Source organism: Mastacembelus armatus, chromosome 6, assembly GCF_900324485.2.
Source record: "Mastacembelus armatus chromosome 6, fMasArm1.2, whole genome shotgun sequence".
Classification (NCBI taxonomy): Eukaryota; Metazoa; Chordata; class Actinopteri; order Synbranchiformes; family Mastacembelidae; genus Mastacembelus; species Mastacembelus armatus.
Window position 1 is genome coordinate 20,078,044 of NC_046638.1, and position 14,671 is coordinate 20,092,714.

The 14,671-nt window shown below is 39.5% G+C and overlaps 1 protein-coding gene across 2 annotated transcripts; it reads left to right on the forward strand.

Moving 5' to 3' along the window:
* Positions 1-10,813: 10,813 nt before the first annotated feature.
* On the forward strand, positions 10,814-14,465 carry etfbkmt (electron transfer flavoprotein subunit beta lysine methyltransferase). Of its 2 annotated transcripts, none has more exons than XM_026310408.1 (3): positions 10,814-11,252; positions 11,336-11,496; positions 13,014-14,465. In XM_026310408.1, the coding sequence occupies exons 1-3, from the start codon at positions 10,975-10,977 to the stop codon at positions 13,361-13,363; spliced, it is 789 nt and encodes a 262-aa protein (XP_026166193.1). In that variant the 5' UTR covers positions 10,814-10,974; the 3' UTR covers positions 13,364-14,465. The 2 variants fall into 2 exon arrangements, with proteins under 2 accessions (XP_026166193.1, XP_026166194.1); XM_026310409.1 differs by having other exon boundaries at positions 11,336-11,466.
* The last annotated feature ends 206 nt before the right edge of the window (positions 14,466-14,671 follow it).

Here is a 14,671-nt window from a genome sequence, read left to right on the forward strand (position 1 = left end):
GAAAAAGGGGTAATACTTCACAGATCGTCGCTGACGACCGGTCACGGGAAACACCAGGAGGAGTGGGACGGCGTGAGTCGATCCAAAGCTTAGGACCGGAACATAGCTCCTTAGTGCGGCGGTGAACGGCGAAGTTGGAGAGATGTCTCGGCGTAGTTCTTTGACTGGCGAAGCAGACAATCCCGCACCTGACCGTGGCGACCAGGGAGGATATATACGGGGAATCCTGAAAGAGAGACAGGTGAGAGGAGTAGGCTACTAATCACCGGAAGTTCGGAGAGACCAGACGCACGGGGAGAATTCCAAAACAAGAGACGGCTGGGAATCTATGTTCCCAGTCGTGACATTATTACTCCCTGCTTCAGTAGCAGTGTGCAAATGCCAGGCTCACACTGGTGCTACTCGTCATGTCTCACAAGGAAATGCAAATGCAGATGAGCAGCTGCAAGCTCACCTGTCTCCCCTATTCAGGAAAATGTTTCCTCCCTTGTTGATGTCTCCTTGTTGCAAACGGGAGATGATGTTGGTGAACAAACTGCCTGGATAAAAAAGGGGTGCACAAAATGTCCCTCAGGCATCTGGGTAAACCCAAATGGGCTCCCAGTACTCCCAAAATCCATATTTCCCTTCCTGGCAAAATTGACTCATGGGCCTGACCATGTTTCAAAAGGGGTGATGTTGGGTATTCTGAATAGATTCTGGTATGTACCAGGGTTTTCAGCGTGTGCTGAAAAAAATGTGTGTTTTGTGCTACTAACAATATAGGTAAAAGTTCAGAAATGACTATGTCAGCACGTCCAAAACCAGAAGGTCCCTTCGAACATTTAGTTATGGATTTTATTGAACTCACTCCATGTAATGGCTACAAATATTGCCTAGTAATATTGGATGTGTTTTCAAAATGGATTGATGGTTTTCTATGCAGAAATGTTGCTGCTGTTTCAGTGGCAAAGGCATTACTAAAAGAAATAATTCCACGATGGGGACTCCCTTCCAAACTAAGTAGCAGTAATGGATCACATTTTGTAAATAATGTGATAAAAAGTCTATCAGAAAGTGTTAGAGAAATTAAAATGTTACCCTCAGGTTTGTTAATCCACTTTACTTTAATGTAAGTCAAAAACACTGTAGAGTAGGGCCTGTTACCTCTTGTCTCTTCCTAAGGTCAGTCTGTTCTGACCTTCACTTTCTGATAAGACACTTAGTATCGAAACCCAGATGTTTTGCAGTTTCATGGGAAACTGCCTCCTCTTTCTTCCTTTATCACATGACTGTTTGTATCGTAGTATTAAAATGATGTGCTGCCCAGCTAAGAGCCAGTGATCCTCATGCTGTACCAAGGTGCTGTGTGACTGTTACTCCTTGCAAGTAAAACTTCTATATAATCTTACCGAAGTTCGTCCTCTGAGTCTATTTGTTAAAAGAATTTACCTAACAGAAAGTCTTCATTTTAATCTAAAAACACATTGTGCATACCATCCAGCCAGTGGTGGTGTAGTTGAAAGAGCTAATCAGACATTGAAAACCAAACTTACAAAATGAATGGCTGAGACACAACTGTCATGGGTCAAAGTCTTACCTTTAGCGCTGATGTTTATGAGAGGCTGCCCAAATAAAACAACTGGACTGTCTCCTTATGAGATATTCACTGGACAACCCATGCAGATGACAAATACACCTTTTCCCCAGAATAAGTTAATTTTAACAGGGATAGATGATGAGAACAGATGAATACTGTTGTGCACTTAACCAGACTCTGAAGCTCATTTTCCCTAAAGTAAAAGCTGCCCTTCCTGAGCCTGTAATAGGACAACTCCATACCATCCAGCCAAGAGACTGGATAGTGGTTAAAGACCTTAGGAGAAAGCATTGGAACCAGCCCCGTTGGACAGGACCATACCAGGTGCTACTAACAACCCCAACTGCTGTCCAGATTGCAGAGAGGGATGAAATGATTTCCTTCATGCTCCTGCATATATGTGTATACCTCCTACTGCCACTTTTTATTGGCTTTGTGGGGCATTTCTTTTCTTACCATCAGGATGGTCAGGATGTTGCTATTTTGCTAACCTTACAATCGTTAACTTAGCCTTAGTTCCAGTTAATTTAATGCATAATGTAAATCGAATTGAAAAACGAGAGATGGGCAAAATTTTCGACCCTTGAAGCTTTCTATTGGTGTATTTCTTTAGGTGAAAAATGGGGAATTGGGTTGTTACCATGGTGTAACATTTTTAGCTGATCAGGTTTTTATTTACTTCAAGCAAATGACAAATCTCATAGACTAACATTATTAAAACATGAAATGGCTTTAGACTAGCTTTTAGCCAAGACTGGAGGTATGTGTTTAACTTTAAATTTGACAGGAGATGCTTGTGTCACTCTCATTCCTGACAATTCTGATAATATGAGAAATGTTATAGCAGCATTACAAAGGATTCGAGATGCTTTTGGGCCATCCGAATCTGCAGGCTTTAGTTTTAGAAATTGGTTTTCAGATAAGTTTGGTCCTTGGGGTGCAGGAATTATACAAATTTTAATTCCTGTAGTTATTATGTTTGGTATTATCATGTGTTTTTGTTTTTTTATCATGTGCACTCACTTGCATGCAAGCCTTGATGTATAACTGGATAGGAGGAGTACTTGGAGGAGAATACACTTCACTTTATGTTAAATTACCAACTAAATCAACAAATACTGCTGAAATGCAGTTGAATGATTGAGCCCCAGGAAACCTATAGTGACAGTGATCTAGATATGGAAATACCATGACAAATGCAAAATTTTTTCTCTTTCTTTCTCTAATTTGTGATGTCTTATGATTGATAATTGTGGTGACATTTTGTGTCAAAAGGGGGGAATGTGGTTGTTTTACACATAATGAGTTATATAGTAGGTCTCACTTCTTTTTGTGTTTCATAGTAGAATTGTAACAGGTGGTTAAAGGGTTAAATGTGTTGGGCTAAAGAATGCACGTTATGGGGATTTTAGTGTTTTAGTGTTTTAGATGCCTGTAAATAACTGCCAACTGTTTTAGTGCTGTTATGTGCCTGAAGATAGAGGAGACCTGAAAAAACATTTGGGGTCTTTTCAATATGAGTCCACCCCTTTTCTCAGTTATATAGTCCTAAATTTCAGGGGAGAAGACAGAGAACGCTGTAGAGGTCTTCCCTCCATGCTGCTTGAATTAAACTGAGATGAATTCATCTTGCGAAATAGCAACTCCCACAACCTGAAAGAAATTTCCATGACACTTGCTCCTGATAGGAAGCATGGTGAATGGAGTGGTTAGCAGTGTTGCCTCACAGCAAGAAGGTCGTGGGTTTGTAACTTGGCCTTTCAGTGTTTGGTTGTGTGTCTATATGAGTAGCAATAGAATGGTTTGTTTGCCTGATAAGATCATAATTTAATATTAAATTAATTATAAAAGTGGGTGTGGTCAAAATAATGTTTGTTTTTCTTAAAGTAGGTCAGGGCGTAGAAATGGTTTGTTTCCTAAGATAGCAGAATGGTTTGATTTTAGATAAGAAGTGACATGTGGGTCAAAAGGCGTGTTTCCTTGCAGATGATATTATAAACGGTTAAAATAATTTCTCTTCCTCCTTTTGTAGGTATTATATGTTATATGTGTTATATGTAATTGAATGAGGCTTACTGTTGGGTGTTTCAAATGTGTGAATGACAACATTTAACTCAAGCTTTTTAGGGTGTTAATAATTGTCAACGGCTGTTTACAGTTGTGGGTTGTGGGGTCTTCATTTGCATACGGTTTTGTTGTACCTGTGGATTGAAGTGTAGGTTTTTGGAGTGTGGGGGTGTTAGAGAAATTAACCCTTAAATTTACCCTCCTGTGGCCTGATCCACCTTACTTTAGTAGAACTGAAACACTTCTGAATCTGGCCTATTGTGTATTGTGGAAATATAATTGTTGCTCTCAGTGAGCACAGTTTGCTCTAACCTTGACTATTTGATAAGGGCCCAGATGTCTTTCTGTGTGAAACCACCTCCCTTTTTTGTTTCCATGAAAACTGATGTATTGGGCTACAAGCAGCCAGTGACCCTCATGCTGTACCAAGGTGCTGTGTGACTGTTGCAAGTAAAACCTCTATATAATCTTACCGAAGTTCACCCTCTGAGTTTATTTGTTAAAGTGTTAAGTGTGTGTATGTGTGATGGTCAGTTAAGGGTGTGCATGTGTGATGGTCAGTTAAGGGTGTGCATGTGTGATGGTCAGTTAAGGGTGTGCATGTGTGATGGTCAGTTAAGGGTGTGCATGTGTGATGGTCAGTTAAGGGTGTGCATGTGTGATGGTCAGTTAAGGGTGTGCATGTGTGATGGTCAGTTAAGGGTGTGCATGTGTGATGGTCAGTGGTCATGTGTGAAGGCTCTGCCTTGTTGCTTTACTTGTGAATTTGGTGTGACTTTCTTGCAACTGTATACAACTCCTATAGTAACACTATACAAATACTCTGACAAATATATATATACTGAGGTATATTTAAAGGTTTAGAGCTATTTAGATAACCTATTATTGATTTTTTTAAAAGCAAAAACACTAAACATTTCTGTCCTCTAGGTTCTAAAATATGGGAATTCACTGCTTTTCTTTATCTTACATTATCGTTAATGACATATTGTCCTGTGTGATTACTGTGGCTGGTACCTCTGAGCCAGAACTGGGTTTATATAAGAATAAGAGATCTAGCCATGATAACATTTTCCACTGAAGACTTAAAAGACATACAGGACATGCCAGAGCAAACTGTAAACGTTTAAGATACACGACTGGGAAGCATAGTTCACTTATCAAGAAGCTTCAGCACAATTGGCTAAGCATCTCCACTAGCAAAAGGATTAAAAAAATAAGTCATCGATTTTTTTTTGAGGGGAAACTGAGAGGCGCAGATAGTGAACAAATGTTTGCGCCTGTGCTGGAAACCAGGCTAAAGACTTGCCCAGAGAGAATCGGGGGTTGGGGGCTCTGCAGGGTTGGCCAAGTGATTCACACACAGTCCTTTTCTGAAACCAGATTACATGTACTATGTTTTAAAAGCATCTTAAATGCCATGCACTAACCATTAACTTTGTACTAGTCAGCTAATTATTGCAGCTCTAAAGTAGTTCATTGAAACTCACGCATTCACAGTAACATTTTTTTTTTTTGTATTTTTCAGTCCTAAAAATAATTCATATATTATTAATACGTTCATGTGGTATATATTATACATCATGATCTTCCTGGACAGTAGTAGTGACGTTGTTTGCTACTAGTCTGATGCTGCTGACTGAAACTCCACAAAAAAAACTTCTAACCCTCTTCTAATCCTAATCAATTCACACAAACATCAGGCTTTTAGTTATTATAGTAATGTAAAGCCTCGATGCTATGTTTCATATCTAGTATTACTGCTGTGGTTTACTCTTTTGTGATTCTTTATACAGCAGCACCAACAGAGAAGCAGAGATAATTTCACTGAGAAAATGAAGAATCCCCCACACTCCAAAAACCCCCATTTCAATCCACAGGTACAACAAAACCGTATGCAAATGAAGACCCCACAACCCACAACTGTAAACAGCCGTTGACAATTATTAACACCCTAAAAAGCTTGAGTTAAATGTTGTCATTCACACATTTGAAACACCCAACAGTAAGCCTCATTCAATTACATATAACACATATAACATATAATACCTACAAAAGGAGGAAGAGAAATTATTTTAACCGTTTATAATATCATCTGTAAGGAAACACGCCTTTTGACCCACATGTCACTTCTTATCTAAACTCAAACCATTCTGCTATCTTAGGAAACAAACCATTTCTACGCCCTGACCTACTTTAAGAAAAACAAACATTATTTTGACCACACCCACTTTTATAATTAATTTAATATTAAATTATGATCTTATCAGGCAAACAAACCATTCTATTGCTACTTATATGTGGCCCTGTGATGGACTGGTGGGTTTACCCCTGCCTTCCATGTCCATTATTCCATTATTATTACTAATAATTCAACACTTAATGGTTAAAATGTTTAACTCCCCAAGGGAATTCATCCTCCCCATTATGAGACTGAACACTGCCTGTTTGAAGTGGTTAAAAAAAGCGCTCATTGGCCATCGTGGGTTTTCTATTGGTGCCTCCCCGATAACGAATCAAATGTTTGATATTACGATCAAGGCTCTGACTCAATCAGGAACAGTAATAAAATCATATCAATAGCCAGCCTTAGGCTAAGTTTGGGCTCATGCTTCCGCAACCCATGCAATTCTTTCTCTCACCAAATTGCTGTCAATTTCAGATCCTTTCTTACTGTTTTTCTTCCTTTGTAAACAGTTGAATAAATCTTTAAAATGTATTAGACTAGCATAATTAATGTTTCTTCTTACAATAAACTCATCACTGAATTGGAGAACTACACTGCTTCAGAGTAGAGACCTCAAGTTAGTTTTTTTTTATTAGTTTTTTCTGTTGAAAGGACCATTCATACTAGGTTTTCACTCTAAGCTCTAAACTAAACTTTCAAAGATTTATGATACTGACCTTAAATGAATGCAGACCACTGCACTAAATTACTTCAATTTGTTAAAAAAAAAAAAATCTTGCATTCCTGTGGCCTCCTAACTGAACACAAAGGAAATTTATTTATGTAACGGTAGAGTGGTGTTCTGTTTGAGGGAAAAATTTTCTCCTGTATGTCTGGCCTCTTCATTTACAGAAGGAATGTCAGCTGAATGAGAATGGTTAGAGAGAAGCAGGAGAAGAAGGGGAGATAATTTAAGGATGTTGTTAGTTCATGCTGGAGAGGGAAAACACTGGAGACAAACAAACAAAATGAAAGCATACACTTACCCTACATGTATCAAATCCCAACCATGTCATGTTCAAAGAGTTGGCCAAAATTCTTGAAGACTCAATTCTCACATTAAAGGAGGCCAGCTGTGAATCTACCAGATTGTCTGAGCATAAGCATCTGAAGAAGCTGTGTGAGATAGGTCTCAGGAAAGTCTGATGCAAAGGTTTATTGTGCATTTTCAAAATAACACACTAATTGCCAGAGATGCACTGATTGCCATGTTCTGCCTTACATTCTAATGCCCACCATTTGTTGACTTAAGTCCACTGCTCACATTTTCTATTAGCCAACTTGGACTGTGTGCAAAAATATTGGTGTCCAAACATGAAAAGGCATTCCTGCAACATTAGTATCACACCAGACTGACTGACCAGTAGAATGGTGTCCCCTACTGCTTACCCTAGTTCTATTTTTGTTGTGTGATCATATGTCAGTTTCCAGTCTGGACCTTCCATGCCACAAATATTTTGGGATCCTCCTGTGTTTACTAACTGCTCCTCTAAGCCCGCCAGCTAGGGGACACTAGGGCTGAAAGGGTTTTAAAAGTGATATATTACAAGGACAGCTGTGAAAGGAAAAGATGGAATAAACTTCTCATCAAAGAGATTGCTACAGCTACAAGTTACTCACAATCACACATTTACTATCTGATATTGAAGTAGATATGTGTATACTATTATAGTAGTATAGTAGTGTTGAATACATTTCATTAGAGGCTCTGATTACATTTTTACTGCATACTGAAATCTTACAAACACACACACACACACACACACACACACACATTGGATTTAACTAGGCCTCTGTCCCATGAATGGCAATCATCTTATCATGACTAAATCAAACCAAACCTAACCAAATATTCTACTATGACAAAGAAGTGACTTTTGTTAGTGAGCCACAAAAAACTTCATTAAAGTTTGTCTAATCTAATTAAAACTATATCTAAAATATCTTAAAAATATGACAGTATAAACATCTTTAGTTGAATTATTGGCTTAAGTTGTTTCCATCCATCTTCTTCCACTGACTGGAGCCAGAATGCAGGGGCAGTAGCCTAAGTAGGGATGCCCAGACTTCTGTCATGTCCTGATGTCCCTGTCACGTTTTAGGAAGTTTTCAATCTGACTAGACTACAACTGAACTAAATTCTCTAAGTGTAGCTGGCAATCCTCTTCAAGTGCACAGGTGTTTATTCACACAACACACAGTACAGACAAGGTGAGTTACCCTAGGGCAGACTGACAATGTTTCTGAAGCTCCCTGCTTTTATACCTATGGTCAGGGGTTTGATCCACACCCCTTGACCCACCTCTTTTCATTTCAAAGTTATGCCTGTTTGCCACTATTAAATTCCCATTTACGATCATATTGGTGTATTAAACGTTTTTAATTCCTTTATTAAAGATGCTGGGGGAACCACACCCCGCTCATCTTCCATTCCCAATTCTTTATTTAGTTCTTAAATGCATACAGTGATATCAGACACTCACTATCATATCATACTGCAGGATATGTTAATCACACTTGTCCTCCTAAGGTATTGTAATACCCTTCTGTGCTCTAATGTTTTCTTTTATGTGAGATATGCCTTTTCAGAAATGCACACAAGATACATAGTTTGCCTATGTATGGCTTTAGTTTCCCAGATTTTATACACAACACTTCCTTTTCCCTGGACACATCCTCCAGCACTTCTGGGGGGACACCGAGGCGTTCCCAGGCCAGCTGAGAGACATACCAGAGTTTATGACCTTTCTGACAGAGGGTTTGGCCAAACATTCCCAACAGACCCTCACAATACATTTAGGTCTGCCGAGTCTGTCCCACTTCCTCCTACGCCAGCGGATCCAACTCACCACCAGGTGGTGATCAGTTGATAGCTCTGTCCCTCTCTTCACCCGAGTGTCCAAAGTCAGATGATACGACCATAAAGTCAATCATTGACCTCCGGCCTAGGTTGTCCTGGTGCCATGTGTATTGATGGACACCCTTATGCCTGAACATGGTGTTTGTTATGGACAAGCTGTGACTAGCACAGATGTCCAACAACAGAACACCACTCGGGTTCAGATTGGGGTAGTCCTTCCTCCCAATCACGCCCCTCCAGGTTTCACTGTCGCTGTCTACATGAGCATTGAAGTCACCCAGCAGAATGATGGACTAAAATTTTCAATGTTTCAGAATGCTGCAGCTAGGTTTTGACTAGATAAGACCACGTCACACTGTTAGCTTCCTGTCATTGACTCCCCACCCATGTCGCATCAAACTTTGAGATGCTTCTGATAATATATAAAATGGGCATGTTGCTTCACTCTGTCCTCTCTATCAGAATATCCCATTTATCTCATTTAAAAGAACTCATCTTTCCTCTGCTGACATCAAACATTTGAGGCAATTAAAATTTTAACTTTTGGCTGTTTTTATTTACCAATTTTCCACCAGCAGGTCAGTCTCAGTATCAATATATCCAGTAAATCTAGTGTGCACAGTATTGCCAGTGTTGTCCTTACAACAGGATTACTGTAAACCTTCTGAAAAGTACTGAATTTCTCTGTGTGAGGAAAATATATTGCATTTTATTATTCACGCATGATCATTGCTCAGGCAAAACACAGGCAAGTAAGGAACTTCAATTCAATTTAATGAAACAAGGAAAACAAACAGGAAGACAAAGAGAGGAAAACAAGGTGGCTCATAACAGGAAAAGCAAAGTTTTATTTTCTTTAGCTTAATGTAAATAACCAAATATGTGATGGAAAATAAAACTAAATAACTAAGATCTTCATACATGGGAGTTTACACTGTCTTTGTGAAAATGAAACACACATTTTTTCCATATCATCTTATCTATAGAGTATGTTGCAGAGAGTAGTCATCACCTGTGACATTATAAAAAAGATGCCTGGTTTAAAGTCTGGATAATGGAAAATAAAGGTTTGTGTACTGTATATCTGAGCTCCTTCATCTGCAAAGTGTGAACGCAAACACATTTGCCCTCTTGCCACACTGAATTTTAATGGAAGATTTTTTCAGCATGAATCTTCATGGAACTTTGTCTTTGTTTTTCATTTTTGTCCATCTAGAACTTGACGAGACTTTATCAGTTTATTCCCACAGTTTGTTCATTCTGTGTGCTCCCAGGCTGGTTTGAACTGGGCCTAGTTCAGCCTGGAGCTACAATATAAGGCTTACCATGCCCTTTTGTTTCCCTTAACACTCGTGCAGACTGTCTTGCATTCTGTAGCCCATCGACTGCTGGCCTCTGTAAAGACAAGAAAATACATGGAGAGACAGTTAACTCTCAGCTCTGTTCAATTCCAGTTATTCTAAAAAATCTCTATAACTGAATCATAGATTTGGAGGCTGTGAAGATCTGCAGGTGTGCTAGTTTTGGCTACAGTTTTCAGTTTTAACTTCAATGACAGGAGGAAAACTATTTATTAGGACTCCTTCACCACCTCCATCAAAAAGCAAATAATGAGAACACCAGTAGCACTAATAGATAAACATTGTGTAATATATGACTGTGACTCTGTGAACTATCTGCCTCTTTATTTTACTTTGTTATTAACAACTGATTATTCTAGATACAGTCCAGCACCACTAGGAAACTGATGTGTCATGCTCCAGTTTGACACATATCTTGTTTATGTGATGATGTTTAGATTTTATTTTATTTTATTTTGTGTATCTTTACCAGCAAAATGTCTCATAAGGAGCCTACAATAAAAGAAAATTCATATGTTCTGTCATAATTTCTGTGCAAACAAAAGTAATAGCAGTCATTCAGTGGCTGAAAAAGAAGACTTTCAAGGTGTTATTTCTACAACGCACTTCACTGTGGGACATGACGTCGTGGGGAGCAGGGGACTATTTAGGAAAATTTTGAAGCGGAACGAAGATTGTGTGTCCCGTTTTCAAGGGGATAATGGTACTTTTGTCCGACACTATTTTGCGTTCGTGCGGAAACCTCTGAAGCTATAGTGATGTTTAGAGGCGTTTCTGTTTACTGACAGTATAACACACTGATACCTGCAGCGACAAGCTGCTTCAAAAAGAAACTATTGACTGGCCACAACCCTTCGTTAAGTAATTTACAGCTTGGGTCATGCTGGGGCTTTTTCGCCCTCACAAATATGACGTTTCTCGTCTTGTTAAAACATTTCTCTCTGCGTTTATACAGACGAGCAGCAGTCAGTCTGACGAATATGTCAGAAAGTTTATTTCAGAGAACACAGAGATATGTGGAGGCCAGAGCCTGACTCCTGAGATCAGACTCAGACTGTTCACCCCGAGCTGCAGATTTTGGCGAGAAAGACCAGAGCTCTGGCCTTTCGATGACCCCTACTGGGCCATATATTGGCCCGGAGGACAGGCCCTCTCAAGGTAAGCCTCACAATAAACAACTGACGGCTTATGTGTGTGAGTTATAGATGTTATGCCAAGTTTTAATGGCGCCTCCCCCGCAGGTATCTCCTGGATAACCCCGGACGGTGTAGGGGTATGAGAGTCCTGGACCTGGGCAGCGGGTGTGGCGCCTCAGCCATCGCTGCCAAGCTATGTGGCGCTGCTCATGTTGTTGCCAATGACACTGACCCTGGTATATACCCAGGTTTATTCTGGATGAATTGTTAGTATTTATTATGTTAGTGTATAGTCTGGTATATTCATTTATCAACTGATCTCAAACATCTATTGATCCTGAGACATTTATTTGATTTGAAGAGTGTAACCTCTTCAACAAGTATTCATACCTGTTAATATGTAACCTAATTGTCTATCAATGTGTGGCTACATGTCACTTAAGAAAAAAAAAAAAAAAGGCTTACAGGGTTCTGGAAATTTTGGTGGCAAGTGGTCAGAAAATGAACTGGAAATACTGGAGTCACATGAAATGTAGTTAATGTTTACACCAAAAGAATACAGAGGGGCATATAGGTGAATAAGATGCATTGATTTATGGCAGAGATGGTGACTCGAGTCTGCAACTTAGACTTGAGTCACACTTAAGTCACACACAGTGACTTAAGACTTGACTTGTTCTCAAAAGACTTGAGACATGACTTGGACTTGATGTTTGGGACGCGTGAACAATGATTATATATATATATGTCCTTTATTCTTATCACATTAATGTAAATTTCTGCCAAGCAATGTGTTTACTGTTTTTTTCTTCTGGTAAATGAGTGACAGAATAGTGTTGGGACAAGAACTACACCTGTGTCCCCCCGAGTTGGTTTAATTGACGAGATCAGTCAGTGGCCTATTGAAGATTCAATACTTTTATTGTTTCCACAGCAAAACAGATTACATGAGCAAATACAGTCAGATATATCTGGAGTTCTATGACACTATTTCTAATGCATGCAGCCACAGAACTGAAAACAAGGAAACACACAGTGGTTATATAGTGTGATTACGCCCTTCTCAACTGAAACTCTTGCCACTCAGCCCGTTCCCATATGTGGCCTTTACACCAGTGTATGCTCAGTAATTTTCCACTTCCCATATACATAGGCATACACCAGTGATTACAATAATTCAATCTTTTATCTTTGACCCCTCACAATAGGCACAGCCAGTCCACTTGTGGCGTTACTGTAATATACAGTAAATTGAACATGGCAAACGTCCCGGCAAGTGCGAGACTTGAGACTTGACTTGGATTTCCAAAAATATGACTTATGAACATCTCAGATTTATGGTAAAGGTCAGCCACTAAACTCAGGTCACTGTACGTGACACTAATGTTTCCTATGGTGCATGCTCACCTATATTTAATTAAATAGTAAATAATCAAATTTGAACTGCGTCTTTTGTTCAATTGGTAAATAGTAAGTAACACTTATTTGATGGGATTTAGGATTTGATTGTAAGATGTGTGGACAAAAAATAAACAGAACCTTATGGGAAACTGTAATTTCAACCTACGTGTTAGGATGTGGAACATTGTTTAGCGCTGTTTAAAGGGCACATTTCACATATTTCTATCTAAAAAGCATCAAAGGTCTGCATTAAACAGCTAACATTACACATTATTGTAGAAAACACTTAATTCTGCTTAGTCAGAAATTGTTAATCTGTAATATCTAGTATTTATTGCGACCAAGGAATGCAAAATACTAAATATACCTGTTTGTCTTACAGTTGCAGCCATTGCGATCTGTATGAACTATGAGCTTAATGGCCTTAAGTCACCTGTTTGTGTGACTGACAACATGATTGGGTCAGAGCTCAAGGGCTTTGACCTGATCCTCCTAGGAGACATGTTCTACGACGAGGCCCTTGCCACCAGCCTTCATGGCTGGTTGGACCGCTGTATCAAAATACATGGCACTGAAGTCCTTATCGGAGATCCTGGCAGAACCCAGTTCCAGGAACACAGCATACGACGGCTCCTGCAACAGCAGGCTCAGTTTGAGCTGCCTGAGTCTGTCAGAGAGGAAAACTATGGTCTGACCTGCAGCAGCGTTTGGTCCTTCTGTTCTGATCTCTGACAATAAAAAGTGAGTCTCCTGGGATTTCTTAAATGTTTCATATGTAATTATCTGCACTGTGTAAACTGTTATATGATGATATTTTATATTTTTTCTACAAAAAGCCACTAATTTTCACATCTTACCAAGAGTGAGAATGGTGTTTTTATTACCATAAATGCCGTGTGTCTCATTAGTTGATATGCCAAGTAAGTAAATCTTTATTTGTTGATATTACAGCAATAAAGATAAAATATGGTCTGTAATTTTCTAAATATAACATGCTAAGAATTTTGTGTTGCAGTGTATTCTCTGTACATTCAAATAACTGTTTACTAAGCCCCCACACCTCTGACCTCAGAACTAAGTCTAAGTCTACAAATTAGTCAAAACAGAGCCCCATACTGTTGGTTGTTGGGATAACATATACTATGTAATTAGGCTTACAGAATTTTTACTGTATTTTTAATGTAATAGTTACTAATAGTGTACTATAATTATGGGAAGACTTACAAAATGTAGCCTTCTGATGATAATTGTTCAACAGAAATCTTCAGATTTTCCCCAATAGAATGAGCTGACAGACTTCATTAAATGAGATGCAATCTTAATTTGATCTGTGTTTTTGTAGTATCCTCTTTAAACAGCACAACAAATAGCAGTGAAAAATATTATTTAGAGGAGCTACAGCTGTTTCATCGTGTCACACTTTCTAAAAAGTATTATGCCTATGTTCCCACTGTGGCTCTGATGTTAAATTTCATTACTTTTTTATGACTTTCCTAACTAAAAACTTTTAGTTATTCCTGGTCTCTAAAACAGTTGGAGGTACTCAGGGCAGATCTCATCTACCCCCAGTGCCTTGCCACCGAGGAGCTTCTGAACCACCTCAGTGACTTTTGCCCAGCTGATAGAGGAGATCCTCGAAGTATTTCTTCCATCGTAAGACAATGTCCCCAATTGAGCTCAACTACTCCCCACCTCCACTGTAAACAGTGTTGGCGGAGCACTGTTGCTGGATGGTTTGTCAGAATTTCCTCAAGGCTGACCGATAGTCTTCCTCTATGGCCTCACCAAACTTCTCCCAGACCCAAGTTTTTGCCTCTGCCACCGCCCGGGCAGCTGTACGCTTGGCCTGCTTGTACCTCTCAGCTGCCTCGGGAGTCCCACAAGCCAACTGGGCTCAGTAGGACTCCTTCAGTTTGACAGCATCCCTTATTTCTGGTGCCCACCACTGGGTTCGGGGATTGCCGCCACGACAGGCACCCGAGACCTTATGACAACAGCTTTGAGCGGTCGCATTGACAATGCAGGTGAAGACCATAGTCC

Bases quoted from the DNA above. Each gene is read 5' to 3' on its own strand.
- etfbkmt (XM_026310408.1), top strand. From the start codon at position 10,975: ATGCTGGGGCTTTTTCGCCCTCACAAATATGACGTTTCTCGTCTTGTT. The intron at 11,253-11,335 runs GTAAGCCTCACA...CCTCCCCCGCAG, and splicing joins GGAGGACAGGCCCTCTCAAG to GTATCTCCTGGATAACCCCG. The intron at 11,497-13,013 runs GTTAGTATTTAT...TTTGTCTTACAG, and splicing joins AGGTTTATTCTGGATGAATT to TTGCAGCCATTGCGATCTGT.